Source organism: Schistocerca serialis, chromosome 9 (assembly GCF_023864345.2).
Source record: "Schistocerca serialis cubense isolate TAMUIC-IGC-003099 chromosome 9, iqSchSeri2.2, whole genome shotgun sequence".
NCBI lineage: Eukaryota > Metazoa > Arthropoda > Insecta > Orthoptera > Acrididae > Schistocerca > Schistocerca serialis.
This window is the reverse complement of record NC_064646.1, coordinates 260,515,519-260,533,160: the sequence shown is the minus strand read 5'-3', so window position 1 is coordinate 260,533,160 and position 17,642 is coordinate 260,515,519. Positions and strand designations below refer to the sequence as shown.

Below are 17,642 nucleotides of genomic sequence, written 5' to 3'. Positions count from 1 at the left end.
GAAGTATTATGGCTATCAAATCGTCACAAGGAGGTTTTCTTGTTTCCCTTGTGACAGTTACAATTCTGAATGGTCATAAAGTATTGTCATTTGATGTGAAAAGTTCACCATAATAACGTTTATCGTGAATATCACCTGCATAGCGTCCGCCCCCGGTAGCTGATTGGTCTGCGAGACAGAATGTCAATTCTCAGGGCCCGGGTTCGATTCCCGGCTGGGTTGGAGATTTTCTCCGCTCAGGCACTAGGTGTTGTGTTGTCCTAATCATCATTTCATCCCCATCGACGCGCAAGTCGCCGAAGTGGCGTCATTCGAAAGACTTGCACGCGGCTAGCGGTCTACTCGACGGGAGACCCTAGTCATAAGACATTTATTTACCTGCATAGCGCACCGTACAAGTAAATAGAAATCCTTTGTTAGGGAAGTGAAACTATCCGAACGTATCCAGTTACATAAATTAGACATCATCCCGCCACAAACTAGCTAAAGTCTTTCAAGAAATAGCAAATCGCTGAAGTCTTCTATATTTTCTCTAGCAATAAGTATCGTTTTACCGTTTGTTAAATTATGGCTTCGCTTACAGCAAGAATGCTCCACTACCAAAAAGAGGGCATTTCAGCATATAGTATTACATACTCGTAGATGCTCAAAATCACTTCTTTGCTTCCCGTAGACGGGAAACATTTGTCTCACGCTGAGACGAAGCTGCATCGAAAGTGGACTGGGTTAAAAAGGAAATTTGAGATATATAATTATCATAGTAGCGCAAACGTAAACATACCGCATTCTTCAGTAAATCAGAATTTGTGAATCTCGCCAGTAGCTAATAACATAACTGATAAATGATTCTGCGGGATTATGGTAGTTCACTAAAGTCGCGTATTAACTCTTACACGTTCTTCACAGTGTATGGTGGACGGAGTTTCGGGTCTGTTTACTATGTAAGCTGTGTTTTGCGTATCTAATTTTTGTCGCCAGCCTGTATCCAATCTAATTCACAACGTATATGCTCCTGATTCAGGTCTCTAGAGTTTCATGACATGACTTTCTTCTTGCGTTTGTTTTCGGACTTATGTTCGTAGTGTCTTATTTCATCTCGCATCCGATGATCTTTACATCAGTGTTTGAGATTTTAAACTGTACTCTCTCTCTCGGTTCGTAATTCGCTAAGCAGTAGGAGTTTATTCCTTATTGAAAAAGGAAGAGAAAACACTGATAGCCACCGATGAAAAGCACTACAGATGGCGAAGATTATATTTTATTAGCGTGGTAAATTGCAAAGCTGCGTGGGAGCCGAGTCCTCAGCTGTAATCCTAGAGCTGCTGGGCCTGGCGGCCATCTTATAAGGGTCGGCCATAGCTATAGATAGCGCGCCAACTGGGCCCCAGCCGGCTCTGTCAAAACCTAGCGCCGCCGCCGCTGCCGCCACCGCCACCCGCCCACGCGTTTGCGAACGGCTTCCATGCCTCAGCTGCCCGGTCTCCGACGGGCACACGTCCTTCGTGACACCGGCGCGCATACCGGGGAAATTCTCGCAGCTGGCTTTCTCTCGCCATCCAACTGTTATTTGTCTGAGAGAATACGCACACACACACTTGCAGGTGCAGCTGATGATAACTCTTAGTGTATTACTCGCTGGATCTGGCCCAAAACGCATGCAGCTAGCTGGAAAAAATTCTGTGACAAGTCTGAGTTCAGTTTAAGGTCACTGTATGATAGTACAATGCAGGCTCAAGGTCTTTCACCCCTCTCCCCCAACATCCCCCCACTACCAGAATAAAACTTGGCGCCATCCTCATTTTTAATGTGCCACAGATCCCTAGCATTTTAATAATAACAGCAGAAGAACAGGGTAAACAGCGCGTCCCAGTGGAAAGAGCTATGAGCACCTCTATCTTCGATAGTGTGAAATGAATCTCTTCTACTGCAGGCTCATTGTTTTCCATATTTTGGGAGGAGGTAGTATGGACCAAAACAAGAAAAAACAGTAGCAAAGATGAACATGTGCTCATAGCTGTTGAGGTAAGCACCTTACGGTCCATATTCCTAGACCTTTTTTTTTCTTGTTTTGGCCCATACTGGCATCTCCCAAAATATGGAAAATAAAGAGCTTGCAGTAGAGGAGATTTACTTCACCGTATCGAAAGGAAGAAATGCTCAAAGCTTGTAAGGCATGCATTTTAGAGCACTTGATTACTAGACTTTTTTGCTTCAAATGATTGTCCCTGACATATCCCTGAATATTGACCATCCCAACAACAACAACAACAACAATAATAATAATAAGTTAATAAAAATAACACAGATGAAATGTTTTAATATAATAATTATATTAATAATTTGTTGTCAATTCTGATGGTCAGTACACCACTTCAGCAAAAATTCAAAGAACTTACAATTCAGAAAAATACATCATTCGAAAAGCATTCCTCTAAAAATTTGAGACACCCATGAGTCAGCCAACTGATTACAAAGTGTAACAGCAACACAATCACAACTTTCACATTCTCATACGTTACACAATTCACACAATATCATATCAAAGCATGCACTCAGAGTTACTGATGCTTCACTTAGAACTACTAATGTGAATGCAGGCCTGCAGACTAGTCTTTACAAGTGTGTAAATGGGGAGATGGGCAAATAGGGGAGATATGCTGTTTCTTTTAGCTGATTTTGCTTGCATTTGGGAAGTAAGTCACTGTGTTATTTTTTTCTTAGTAGACAGTCTTTCCCTTTTTGTCTTGTCTTACTCAACTTCTTGTGGCTTGCCAATCATACATGTGGATGATGAATCAAGCTAAATTTGCTGTTGTGAGCAGGTATGGTCAGCCTGTGAATGAGAGCCTTTTCCCAGCTGGCAAAAGCCCATCCACTTGGACAGACCCTCACACAAGCAACTGAAGAGTATCCAGTGTTAAACAAAGGTTGTAATTTTTTTAGAATTCATTGCTATTTTCAGTACTCATGTGACATTATCCTCCAAAAGCTATCTGAGGAATTCGGAAACTGATATGTATGTAAAAACATAAACACATACTAAAATATTCATAATTGGGGTAGTGTGGTGTCATAATCTGTGTGACATCCCCCCTCTGCTGCCCTCCCCCCTCCCCTCCCCCCCCCCCTGCCCGCTGGATCTGCATCTGCTTCTACAAAACATAAATCTAACAAAATTTTGGGTCTGTGGAAATGGGACGCACATGTAACTAATACTTCAAATAAACTTCCATGAGTATGTCATGTTCTTAGAATAATGAAATCTACTGCAAGCAAGCAACCAGAAGTACAGGCCTACTGCACAGATTAAATTTTCTTGATAATTTATATCTGCATTACTGAGATGGTCGCTGTAAACATTCCTTGTTCAATTGCCATGAAACTATCTTACTCACAAGTTTTCACTGATCAGACTAGACTTATTCTGTATGAGTGTGACACGTGTATTTTTTTGTTCATACGATACTTCACTGCATGCTCATTTGAGACTATGTACCAGCTTTTGGTTTCACCCTTTCCTTCCTCTCATCCTCATTATCACTACCACCAACAGAACATCAACATCTACATGCATACTCTACAAACCACCATATGGTGCATAGCAGAGGATATCTGGGACCAGTACCAACGATTTCCTTTACTGCTCCATTCATAAATACAGTTAGGAAAAAATGATCATATATAAGCCCCCATACAAGCCCTGATTTCTCTTATCTTACCTTCATGGTCCTTACATGAAATGTACATTGGCAACAGCTGAATCATATCTGCAGTCAACTTCAAATGCCAGGTCTCTAAATTTTCTCAAAAGTTTTTTTGCAAAAAGAATATTGCCTTTCATCCAGGGAGTCCCATTTGAGTTCACAAAGTATCTCCATAATACTTGCATGCTGACCAAACCCACTGGTAACAAATCTAGCTGCTCACATTTGAATTGCTTCAATATCTTCCCTTAATCCAAACTGTTGGGGATCCCAAACACTCAAGTAGTAGTCAAGAATAGTCACACTAGTGTTCTACATAGTCTTCTTTACAGATGAACCACATTTTCCTACAGTTATCCCTGCTACCATCTCTACATCACTTTCCAACTTTACGCCTAGATATTTAATTGATGTATGTCAAGCAGCACACTGTATTCCAAGATTGTGGGATTGTTTTTCCTATTCCTCTGGATTAACTTACATGTTTCTACATTTAAAGAAGCTGCCACTCATTACATAAACAAGAAATTTTGTCTAATTCATCTTGTCTCCTTCTACTGTCACTCAATGATGACACCTTCCCATACACAATAGTGTCATCAGCAAACAGTCATACATTGCTGCTCACCCTGTCTGTACATAGTGAATAAGAAAAAACCTGTCACGTTCCCCTGCAGCATTCCTCACAATACCCTTGTCTCTGACGAAAACTCGCCATCGAGGACAACATACTGGGTTCTATAACTTAAGAAGTCTTCAAGCCACTCACATATATGGGAACCTATTCCACACATTCATGCCTTTGTTAACTGTCTGCAGTGGGCCACCATGTCAAATGCTTTCTGGAAATCTAGAAACATGGAATCTACCTGTAGCCTTCATCAATGTTTTGCAGGATATCGTGCAAAGAAAGGGCAAGCTGAGTATTTCATGGATGGTGCTTTCTAAATCCAGGCTGATTTGTGGGCAAAAGCTTTTACGTCTCAAGAAAATTCATTATACCCAAAAAATGCAACACTATACTACTGCACATACAATAATCAGTCATCTTCAACAAGATAGTATGCCTAAGTGGCATAAACAGGAAAGAATTCCATCACATCTTGAGCCCCTCAAGTGAATGAAAAATAAACTTTTTCGATATCACATGTACAGAAGCTCCACTAATTAAATTACGATCCCAAGGGTACACAAAATGAGTTTTGACAAGTGAAAAATCAATAAATGACAATAATTTCCAACAATGACAAAGATAAGAAATTGGATTGACAAGGCCAAAGATTTGGTTGTTAAGAGTGTGAGTTCAGACTGTGGCAAATATCTTCCTGTTTTATAGTGTATGGTAAAAGAGCAAATTTCTCAGCTTATTGCAGCGAAAGATGTTCATTTATACAGTGAGCAGATTCTTTACCCAAAAGTTCTGCAAAATACACATCTTCAGTTGTGATAATGTATTTAGGATGTTGGACAACTGCCAATTTATTTAAAGTGGGACTAGGAGGAAGTCAAATGGTACAATATCTCATGAACAGAATGAGTATTTCAGCAAGGCATATTTCACAACACTCAGTTTTCCCAATGGCAATGCATATATATGGCGAGGTGCATTGTCAAGGTGTAAGATAATTTTTTATTTATTTTTTAATGCACACTTCTTCTCATATTAATTGTGCAGAAAACATATATATAGTGCTTATCTGTTATTGTTTCGCCCTTTCCAAGGTAACCAGTAAGATGAATCCCTTTAGTATCCTAGGAAGCACTGGCCATAACTTCCCCAATAGATGAAATTATGTCTTACAGTGGAAGATCTCTGATTTGCAAACATTCCATCCATTTTTTTTTTTTTTTCATTTATGAAGTGAAGTGGCAGCAAGCAAAATTAGTTGTATTCTTTTTAACATAGTTAAAACGTTTCTGCGGAATTCATTTTGCATTAGCTTTTGATCAGGATTTGACAAGTGCATCCTGCACAAAACTTTCTCATACCTAATTTTTCTTATAAAACATGTCACACTCATTCTTGTGATTGCCTAAGGCAACAGCTATTTTGTAAACATTTAATTATGTTGCTTCAAAACCTTTGTCACCAAGCAAGGTATCTCTACATTTAAGATGGTGGAAGGAACTTCAGAAAGTAGAAGTAGACCTGTCTACAGCACAAAAGTTGATTTGAACATTGCAGTACTAAACACTTTGCTGTTGTAGACCCACACCAACCACATTATTAAAAGTCACAGTGCATTACTAAGTATGGTCCATCCTTTCCTTCATTGGGTTCAAATCCCCACTCGACTATGGTTTGTGTGGTTTCTCTATTTCAATTAAAATTATTGCCATCATGGTTCCTTGAAAAATATAAGACTAATGTTCTTCTCCCACCTCATTCACCTCCATATTGTGTTCACATTACTTTGTTGTCAATGAGAAATTACTCAAATCTTCCATCCTTGAGAATAGTTGTTTGTACTTTCTCAATACTTTCATCGATGGTTGCAGGTTTTACCTTTAAAAGAAACATTATAAAGTTTGAATTCATCTGCCCATCTCTTAAATATTAAAAAATGAAGGAATTATAATAAACCTTACTAACTTTGTATGAGCATCTGATTCACTGTTTCGTAGAAGTTACATATCAAATGACTATCCTTTGTTGATTTTACAAATATATCCCATACCATCATGTTCACAATCTGTTAGACACTCTACTTCCTTTACAGAGGTTTTAGCATATCACCTGCCTGCTTACTTGGGGATTAAATTAACAGATTTTAATTTCACCAACATGTAATAGCTAGCTCTTTTCCATGTTCTTATAGCACAAATGTAATGGTTATTCTTTTTCAGCCCTACCGCACAACGCCATTGGTATTGCCTGGTGCTAAAGTGAAGAAGGACACTCCAGTCGCGACTCAGTCATATTTGCGTCACCATCCCAACCCACACTTCAGGGCTCCACCTGCTCCATCTGCAACGGAAGTGTTAATGAAGCAGAAGGTCAGCATACACTAAGATTGTTCTTCTCTAGCTGAAATTATATGTTAAGTCAACTCCAATGTTAGTGGTGACATATGACTTTAAGAGCATGTGAGTTGATAACCAACATGGATATAGTTACAGAACAGAAATGAGCAAACATAATGCATTTCATTAAAGGAAAGCACTGCAGCATTTATCAACAAGTGAAGTGTAAATCATAAGTAAGATAGCAGAATAACAAATTTCAAAGCAATGCACATTCCACTGTGCACATTCAACTGCAAAGTGAAAATTCGTTCTGGTAACAGGCCTTTAGTCTATGGCTATGCCATTTCTCCACAAAATCCTTTCTTCCAGGAGTGCTAGTCCCATCAGTTATGAAGGAGAACTTCTGGGTGGAGTTTTGGAAAGTGTGAGAAAGCCTGGTGCAAGTAAAACTGTAAGATTAGGTTGCGAGTTGCACCTGGATAGTTCTGTGCATAGAGCATTTGCCTGTGAAAGGCAACAGTTCTTCGTCTAATGTGGTTTTAACCTGCTATAATAAAGTTTCAAGTAATTGTTTGCCACTTACTGTGTTTGTTAACATACTTTTTGTGCAAGCTCTATGCAACTGTGTAGGTATTAGTACACATCCATTGACAGCAAATTATTAGTCAAATACAAATTAATGGAAATCACTTTGTATAATTTGATAAAAAAATGCTATGATCAAAATGGGCCAATTAGGGTCCTCTCGAAATTTCAGCCACTAGTGAAATGCCTTTAAAATATTTATGGTGAATTTAACAAGCTGTAACTAGTTTACTTAAATCAAAATGCTGTAGAATGACTAATTTCACAGTAGAAAGTTAAATTTAATAACAGTTATGCTTGTTACAAATAGTAATCACAGAGTACCTTACAGCAAATCATGTTGTTGTATTTATGTCAGAATCTGCACACATTGAAGTACAAATACCATATCACAGAATAACCAAATCTGCTCATGTGAGGGCTTAGTGCAAGTTTTTATTGTCCAGGTGGCAGATACTGTTATTCAGAAAGTCGTCGGAGAAGAAGCAGGAGCAGGAAAACAGGTCTGTGTTGGGTGGTTGTGTTTGTTAACAAAACAACTATAAATTCTATTCTTCTAACATGAGCAGAGATGACAGCTCTATGCATGGACATGTAGTTTCTACAAATGAGAAAAGGATTTTGTTGCAACAAGTAGGACATACTATAACTTCCACAGACGCAGGCATAAAAATTGGAAACATTTCTCCTGTCCCTTTTTTCCCACAAATTTACATTCCTAATAAACAAAAACTTTCTGGTTTTATATATTTTGATTTTAAGCTCATTCTGGCGTGTGTGTGTGTGTGTGTGTGTGTGTGTGTGTGTGTGTGTGTGTGTGTGTGTGTGTGTGTGTGTGTTTTTGTGTCCACATTTCCCTATTGGGGAGACAGTTCAACATCAAGGTTATTAGCCTCCTAAACTAAAAAAAATGAGACAGATTATTAAAACAGATAAAACTAAAAATGAAAGGCTCTTTATTCCAGTCACTAGAGACTGGAATTAAGTGATTAAAGAATGAAATGAAGGGCCTTTTCAATAATTTCAAGTTTGCTGTCAACCTTCAAGTGTCAACATCAGATTTCTTAAAACTAGAAATGCTTAAAATACAAACTAAGTTAAAAGTGCACTCACTCTCTTGCATTTTCACTTACCCAATTACTCTAGTACTTGTAACTGGGAATCTGTAACTGTCTGTAACAGAGTAACAACCAGAATAATAACTTAGGAAAGAGTGGCTGGCTCACAATGGTCTGTCTTCTATGTGTCATATGGCACATTTTCCTTGGTGTTTTATCAGATATTTGCAGTTTTGTATTTGCAACATGTAGTGGAGACAGCTCAAACAAATACATGTTTCATGCAATAACCAGTGACAATTGTAAAACCTACATGATACAGAATGCCTGTGGTTTACCTAAGCATTGCTGTAGGTTTATATATTTGAACATAAGGTGAAAGTTCATGTTTGGCTGAGTTTAATGCTCTTCTCACTCCTTCCCTTCTCCAACGACCCCCCTTTGTCTCAATCCCTTCCTTCAAAAGACCTCCCAAAATGGGAGTGGATGAGACTGCATATTTTCATCCTGCAATTAATTCCTTTACTACACTTCATTAAAATACATTTCCTTTCCTCCATTTATTTTCCACTCAATTCAATAATTTATTTACAGAAAGCCAGTCAGAAAGAAACCATCATATTGTAACATAGTTATTGTTCTATTTTCTGTGCTCATATCCTTGTTAACACACAAGGATGGCCCTTCCATTACATAAATGAAACACATGGAGAGCTAATCTGAAAATGGGTAATATTTTAACATATGATTACATGTCAAAACAAGAAAAATAGGTCCCAAGTGGATACCACAACAAACTCTTTCTGATTTAAGAGCAGTTCTTCTTAGATGGTGTATACCTTAATGAACTACCATCCTACAGGATTACAATATGTAGAGAGAATTTATGTTGTAATATTCTTGACACGTGAACAATAGTATTGTCTTAGGAGAGACTGCACACTTGAAACATAAAGTTTATTTACTGATCTATGAAAAAGTATTGTATTAGTAATTTTCTGTCATGCGTGCAGCATCAAACGATGCAGCTAGAAAAACCAAGTTTACACATGATTAAGAATCAGTTTGAGTATTTGATTTGTAATATAGTGAACAGAGTAAGTGTTCAGTAAAATGAAAGAAGAATGCTTGTGGCACAGATTCTGCAGTAATGTGAAAGGTAAATGAATGTATCAGCACAATGTTAGATCTTTTCTCTTTCATTTGGGGCATTTTAGATGGCATAGTACTGATTGGCTGCCTAGAATATTAATGACACACTGTCTAATGAACAAATGATTGTCTCAGAAAGCATATGTTGTATGGACAATGTCCATTTCACATTTAGTTCTTGTTTTAATCCATGATACCACATCTAAGATACTACTTAATTATAATATAACATCCTGCATTTCCTGACCAGAGTTCAGAGTTGTTTGTGTGTTTATAGAAATAAACAATATTCAAGTTAATCACTGGCTAATGATTAAAATGTTTGTGTGTTGTGCAGTGTGCTGTGGTGTGCTCTGCTGTGGTGTGGTGTGAATATATATACATAGAAAAAAAAAACAGATTGTTTCGACATATTCTGAAATCTGTTACTCTATCAAAGTATTCTTGATTCATATTTGACACGTTAGTGGTTTGATTAACTAAGACGAGAGGCAGCTACACTGATTTTAAATTCAACAGTTTATGTTATGAAGATCAAAACTTTTCTGAAACACTGCATATACACAACAACGGTTCAGCAACTCTTAATATTGATGTTTTTTGGTCTCTGATACCAGCAACAGAGTGCTGTTTCTTGAACACTGACTATTTTTCAGGTTGTGCACAAACAGTTCAACTCTCCAATTGGCTTGTATTCTGACCAGAACATAGCTGAGACTATTCAGAAACAAACTGGAGTAACACCGTAAGTATTATGTAAGAGCTATGCATAAATCACTCACACTCTATGTACTGATTTTAATTGATATCACTGCAAAGATGTGGTCTTAAACAAAAGAAAACTGAGACATTTCTTATTTCTGACACTGGTTGACAGCTATGATCCCCATGAAAGAAGAAAGAAAAAACTCCCTGTCATACTTCAGTAGATTATTTTCTGTATCACACTGGAAGTAAGAAAGAAAATTCATGATGCCATTGGTATTATATGTTATTTTACCACTAGCTAAAATGCATTCATTGTCTGAAACAAGTACTAGAGTGAATACTCTCAACACAGTGTGTTGGTATTTATCTGTAATTTCTAAGGTAAACCTTTTAAAATCTGAATACATTAGATGTTCTCAAGTATTGAAGATGGATCTTCTGCATATGAATCTTTATCTCTAAATTGGTGGCAGTGAAACAATCTCAGGTCTCTCAGAGGATGGTAAAAATAGAATTTATTGTCAATATTGGCATGCACAGGAATCCATGAGAGCAGTCAGAATTCAGTGCCAGAAAATTGTTAGTTTTATCCAAAGTGAAGTTCATAATCAATGTATTTCTTCTGAATCAAACATCCAGATGAGCCAAGCTAAAGAGAAAAGAATGATTCACTGATGGTGCTGTAGAAGAAGAAATTCATCATTGAATCTCTGCATTACATAAAATGTTGTGCTCAGACTTCTTCTAATGAAGAACCAAAATCAGTTCTCTGGAGCAAGGGGCCAGAACCAGTGCCCATTGCCATAAATGTAAGCAGTATGAACTGAGCCATGCTGTGCAGTCAACATCCTGGAATTCTATTAAATGGCATAAACCTTCACCATGATAATGCCTGCACTCACATTTTGGCACCCATGAGGAATATACTTAATAGATATAAAATGGGAAACATTCCAACATCTGCTCTGTTGGTCAGACTTTGCACTGCAGGATTTTCACATAATAGCCAACACGAAAGACAGATATACATAGATGTATTTTTGAAGTGGACTAGAACATAAGTAATCAGGTTTGACTGTGGTTCTGCTCTTGACCTACAGACTTCAACAAAAAAGCAACTCACCATCCTTAGAGACAGGTCTTTTTCATTTGGCTGTTCCTAATACTTCTGCATTTTACTCACAGAAAGAATTAAAATATCACTTCATTTTAATACAGTTAGCTTTCAGATTGTAACTATAAAAAATAATTGATGTTTAGCAAGTAATTTATTGAAATCTCTCTGTAATGTGAGCTAAATTCCTTCCTAATGAGACACTCTTGTGCAAACAAATTGCCTAGTTGTGGTGGATCTTTATTGCAGAACAAAGACCCACCATAACTAGGCACTGATAGATTTATGGAAGTGTGAGACATAGGAGCTACAGATTTGTTTGCACACAATAGCCATTACAATTGCTTCTGTTGTCCTATCTGGTTTAGTAAAAGATGTATTCTGTCTGAAAAAACATTACTTTCTTTATCGATTGTTTGTATGAACCAAATTATTGTTGTATAGTTACTGTAAGATTCTAGTGATAGATTTAGTTGTATTAATTATGTTTATGTATAGTTTAAATTTTGATATGAGCTTATGTGTGTCCAGGATAATTTTTTCTGACCGTTCACTGCAGTAGTACTTACTGATATTATTGTGTGTGGAATTATATGTAAAACATCAGTCCAAGTTTGCCCTCTTTTGAGATGCTCATGCAAAAATAATTTCAAATAACGAATTATAAAATCCCATTCATTGTAAACATAGTGTGCTGCAAGTCAAAGTCATGAGTGTTAATGTGTTCCCCGTTTTCATTTACAAACTCTCAGGAAATCCATAGTAAGAGCTCCCACGCTGGATCGGCGAAATCAAGTACCTGTGAGGCAAGTAGGAAATGGAATCATCTTTTCTACTGGCTGCAGATAAATGTCTCTTTTCACAGTCACTGCTTTATTTTTTGCTAGCAGGCCTATTTTTATATATTCTTCACATTTTTTGCCTAGAATACATGCTCAGGTTAATAACAAAACTGCATCTCTTAATATTAATAGCTGATGAATTAAACTGCATCCTCTGTGGGAGATGTCACACAGTTGTCTACACTAATGGCATGGTCGCTTGTCGAAATGTGTTGCTGCCTAGCACAGTACTTAGAATTCTGTGACTGTTCAGTTTTAAACTTTCTTCCAACTTTGCTAACTGGCAAGTTAAGAAACATGCCAGTTACAATGTCAGACATGAATGACAATTCTAAGAACCACTTCAGAAGGTCAGTTATAATCATCTTTGGCTTTCAAGATATAACAATCTCATTTGAAGTCTTGGTAAGTAAGACAGGAAATTATGTTAGGGTTTAATTCCATCAACAATGAGGTAGTTAGACATGGATTCCTTTGAGACATGGCAGAAAGTATCACAAGTTTCTGGAGATGGAAGGAAGAGCTTGGTAGTTTGAATCAGTGTAGTGCTCAGCTTTCTGTATACTGTATTTATTTATTTCTGTCTTCCTTTCAATCTAGTACCAGTAAGTGACATGTTGTCTTTTCTGTAATTGGTTTTCATTCTCTGATCAGCTATTCCCCTCCTCACTCTCCTTTTACTAACATTTGGTAAGATGGAGGAAACTCTCTGCTATTTTGTGTCATTGTCACTGTACTATACAAATGAATTAAATTGTGACAGGAACAGTTTACTTCATAGGTATGAAAGTAAAGCAGACAGTTGACTAGTAAACACTTATGTACATTATTCATTGGCTATATACATCTACAGGGAAGATGTCTTCATAACAAAAAGATTCTCAGAAACCCAATGCCATCTGCTATGAGAGCCCAATGAAACACATAAAACATACAAGAAACTGTAAACTAAGTTGCTAGTATAAAACAAAAGTAATATTTATTACTTTTGATAATGAATGATAATTGAATGTAACTGAGGCTGTAACGAATTTAAAAGGAAATAATAACAAATTGCAACAAACATTTGCCAGACCGAAACAAAATAAAGAGAGAGAGAAAAAGAAAGAGAGAGATGAACACAGATATTAAAAGAAACAAGAGAAGGGTGGAAAGACGGATGGCTTCAGAAATCTGAGTGCATAGTAACAAGATGGCAAGAAATAAAGACAAAATGCCTACAGACAAAGACAGAACATTAGCCAGTTGTTGGAGGAGGTGTCAGCCTTCACTTCATAGGGGTGGGTTTCACTCTTTCAATTATAATTGTGAATAATATAGCAAACCACTGCCTTGGAAATGACAAACAATTTTTACAGTGCTGCAATGAATGCTGTTATCAATGCACGATGAGACTAGCATTTTGAAAATCTTCATTCCTTCAAAATTCTATAAATTTTCATTCAGATAGAAATCAGCATTCTTATTAATCTGTTACCAATATGATAGTGTCACGAAACCATTTTCTCCTAAAGCAGTGCAATATAATGAATGTTGTGTATGTGATCCATATCATGGCCTTTCATGTTAGTTAGCAAGTGAATGATAACAACATCTTTGTAACACTGTCATGGCTTCTCAAAAGAAATAAGCTAACATTGTAACATTTATACAACATTTTAATTTCACAAGCCACTATGAAATTCTATAGGCTCACACACTTCCACCAGAATACTACATAGAAACAGTAATTTATTATTGCAGCTCATTTCATTAACCATATGAGGTGCCACCTATCATTCTGGAATTTGTCTTATGGGCACTGTAGACGACCAAATTTAAATTGCCGCATCTCATTCAAATGTGATGTCAGACTCATCGGGTTCAAAATTTCCACTTAACACTAACATCAGAAGCAACTGATGGCATAACACTGTAATGATTTGAAATATCTCACACTGACTTGTATACGCGTTCTACCCAGTCAGTTCACCATGACCATTGTAGAGTAATTCAGTCTACTCTCTTGTGCAATTTTATTGTATGTTACATTTGTGTTACATTTCTTTTCCATAGTAGATAATCTTATACTTTTGATCATGCATCATAATGAGCCCATGCTAGAGAATAAGTTCTGCTTGCTATTCTGTCACGTAACTGTTTATTTCTATTTCACATTTCTTTCTCCCCCCCCCCCCTCTCTCTCTCTCTCTCTCTCTCTCTCTCTCTCTCTCTCTCTCTCTCTCTCTCCCCCTCCCCCCCTTTTCACTTTTTGTTGTGTGTGTCATCTGCACTTGTCTTTCTCTCCAACTACTCAGCTTTCTTTGAGTACCACAAAATTATTTTCTTGCTCCTCAATGATATATAGATATTGAAGGAGTAAAGATAACAACTCACCAATAGTTTCTGAAAACACACACACACACACACACACACACACACACACGAGAGAGAGCAAGAGAGAGAGAGAGAGAGAGAGAGAGAGAGAGAGAGAGAGAGAGAGAGAGAGAGAGAGAGGGGGGGGGGGGGGGCTGGTATTGCTTCTTGACTGGTCAAGCTCCAAAAGAGGGTTCATCTTAAAGGTGGCAGGGTGCTCAGTCTGGTTCCTTGCTTTGGAACAATTCAGTGCCTCAACTATTTGATGGGTTATTACTTTACTCCTTAAATATTTCTGTTGCCTGGTTTTTATATGTTAATCATTTCCTTTTTGTCTGGCACCTTGTCTTCATTCCTATCTCCACTTCATTTTGATTTAATGTTTCTGTCTCTGTATCTACAGTTCAGGCTTTTCCCATTTTGTTCATAGTTTAACATAGATCATTTGGTACTTCAAGACTGAGATATATTTTCTCTTGCCAAGTATCTGAGCCCCAAGTAAATTTTCATTGTAGATGTTGCTTTAATATCTATTGTTAAACTTGTTGTGAACCATTAACTTAGATTGTGTGACACTGCTCATTATCGTAATGGAAATTGTAGTGTATGTAGCTGTAGCTGACAGACAAGAGGCACTGTGCCACTTCTGTATTGTGTTTACCTCATGTAATATGACAATGTATTTGTAGGGAGAAGTGAATGCTATTTGCATGTTTCCTACAAACTTCACTGGGACGAGTAGATTCCCATAACAGTCACTGTCTCTGTGAATGTATAGAAATTTTCCACTATGTTTTTCGCCATTTAATTTCTCATTTCACTACTTCTAGGTTCCTAGTTACTAATTGTGACTCCCATGCATACAGTCTTGTGTGAATGAAAATTGTGGAATGATGCTGATGCTTTTAGTTTCAAAATGATATTGGTGAGAACTTTTAAAATAATTCATTGGATCATCTGTCAGTCTTTGTATCTTGCTGCATTTCAGATTAATCTAGGATTATAATGCACCAAACAAATAAGCTGTAGCAATTTTCTTTGTATATGCTTATGCCAAAGTCACCTATTAGATAAGAACAAACATACATTTCTTCATTGAAATTCTTATTCAATAATCAAATCAAATCAAATCAAATGTAATATAATACAAATTATGGGTATAAGTTATGTTCGACCAAAAGAAAACTTTTTCAGAACTCTTTAGAATTTTCTTTCAGCTGATTCAAGTAATAATATTGGACTAAGTTCCAGACATACTACTAAGGAATACTGTTTGTAATAGCACAGTTAATTTTTTAAATAGATCTGATTAAATACGTGCAAGAAATGACACAAAAATGAAGAGAAAGCATTCATATTCATTCTGTTGTATGCTCAACTCTTGTGACTATATGAATGGGGAGAGAAGCTAGTTTTTATGTCGTGAATTTAAGTAACAATTGATATCAAAATACAGATCTGAGATGTGAAATACTATCACATCTTAACCAAATATTATATTACCGTGACACAAAATTTCATAATATTTATTCATGGTCTGAAGCCACTGCAAGTTACAGAAATTTATCGACCGTTTAAATGACTGCCAACCAATGGAAAATCCAGGATGGAATGTAACAATATTATGAAAAGGAAAGTTTCCACTCATCATATAGCAGAGATGCTGAGTTGCAGATAGGCACAACAACACACTGTTTTATTTGTAAACAGGGGAGGTAAATTAGTTGAAGTGATTCGAAAAATTTGCATTATGTGAATATAAAATATAACAATAAGGTTATTTTATTGTTTCAAAAAAGTCCACTTTGCCCTTAGTCACCTTCTATATTCAGTATTTACAATTTCCTTCGAAAGAAATGTGGCAACAAAGAGAAAGAAAAGAAATGATTTTATCAACTACTGCCTTATAAACTTCCACAGACAAGGCATACTGAATTAGGAAAATAGTGTCCATTTTGTAATTTTCTTATAATCTACACCAGCTTCAAGTCACTCAAATATATTAAACATCACTGCAGGGGGAGTTCAGGAGGAGCACCGTATAAATTAGGTGCGGATGTGTGATGGGAAAAGACCTTTCAACAAATAATTTTTTAATGAGGATTTGGACATTTAAAATTACTCATTGGATTACTTTTGTGATTATTCAATGAAGTATATAGGTCTCAAATCATAACTAAAAACAACACTAGCATGGTTGACATGTTGAACACCAATAACTTGTATATACATCTACTTTCTCAGTCCATGTTCGGTACTCAGTAATAACATACAGGGATGTCAGGCATGAAACTTCTCTCTCTCAAAAAAAAAAGAATAGTTGTACAGTAGAGTAGTATCTTTCACTGTCGCATTTTTAGTCTGCATGTTTCATGGTGCATAGTTTTAACACTGGTAACCATAATAGCAGGTAGCACACTGGCTTATCAATAGCTACTGAAATAAGCCAGGATTTGTGTACTGTCTATTTTAGTAAAAAAAACTAGCAGTAGCAAAGTACAAAGCTTCTCCTGATTATAATATGAATCTGAGACTTACTTTCAAAATTGCTTTTTTATTTGTGTCTTGGGTCAAATGTATTTGTTAAGTTATTCTTGTGTGTATGTAAAAAAATGGTAGTATAATCTTGTAATCATCCTACATGAAAGACATTTAGAAAGTAAAGATAGAAGGCTTCAAAACATCACAAGAAGACTGTTGTGTAAAGACAGCTTGTGCCATCTTGCAGTGTTTATGGACTGCTGTATCTCACCAAGAGACCAAAAAGAAGTAGTGGAGTTTTTTCATCTCATTGTCAAGTTACAGTATAAGGCTTACAGACTGAAACATCATTTTCTGAATGTCTTCCTTACATTGTAGTTATCTTAGATTTGAAATGACTCTGAACTGAAAGAGAAGTGGTTCATCAGATATGAAGCTGAAGGTGTCAAAAGGCTAAGGTTGTGGTCAGATGGATATCACTGTGCATGTGTTGCTTGAATACAGGTGTTTCTGCTTTATGTCTATGCGCTGCTCTGTGTGCCCTCCATGGTGAAAGCTTGCCTCTTTGATATCAAAATAATTGTCTTAGCTTCGTAAGGTCACAGGATGATGCTTATTATGCAAAAAACGAAGTTTTTCTGTAATTGATTCCCATGCAGAATTTAAGTGGAAACCG

The 17,642-nt window shown here is 36.7% G+C and overlaps 1 protein-coding gene across 6 annotated transcripts in view; it reads left to right on the top strand.

The window, feature by feature from the left end:
* Window positions 1–17,642, top strand: part of LOC126419247 (PDZ and LIM domain protein 3) — a 445,696-nt gene that overhangs the window by 394,985 nt on the left and 33,069 nt on the right. For 2 of the 6 annotated variants that reach the window (XM_050086400.1, XM_050086399.1), the window contains exons 5-8: window positions 6,552–6,701; window positions 7,703–7,759; window positions 10,123–10,211; window positions 12,041–12,094. In XM_050086400.1, the coding sequence (XP_049942357.1) occupies window positions 6,552–6,701; window positions 7,703–7,759; window positions 10,123–10,211; window positions 12,041–12,094 (350 nt within the window). The remainder of the gene's footprint in view (window positions 1–6,551; window positions 6,702–7,702; window positions 7,760–10,122; window positions 10,212–12,040; window positions 12,095–17,642) is intronic. The other 4 variants (XM_050086401.1, XM_050086404.1, XM_050086402.1 and 1 more) reach the window with 3 other exon arrangements.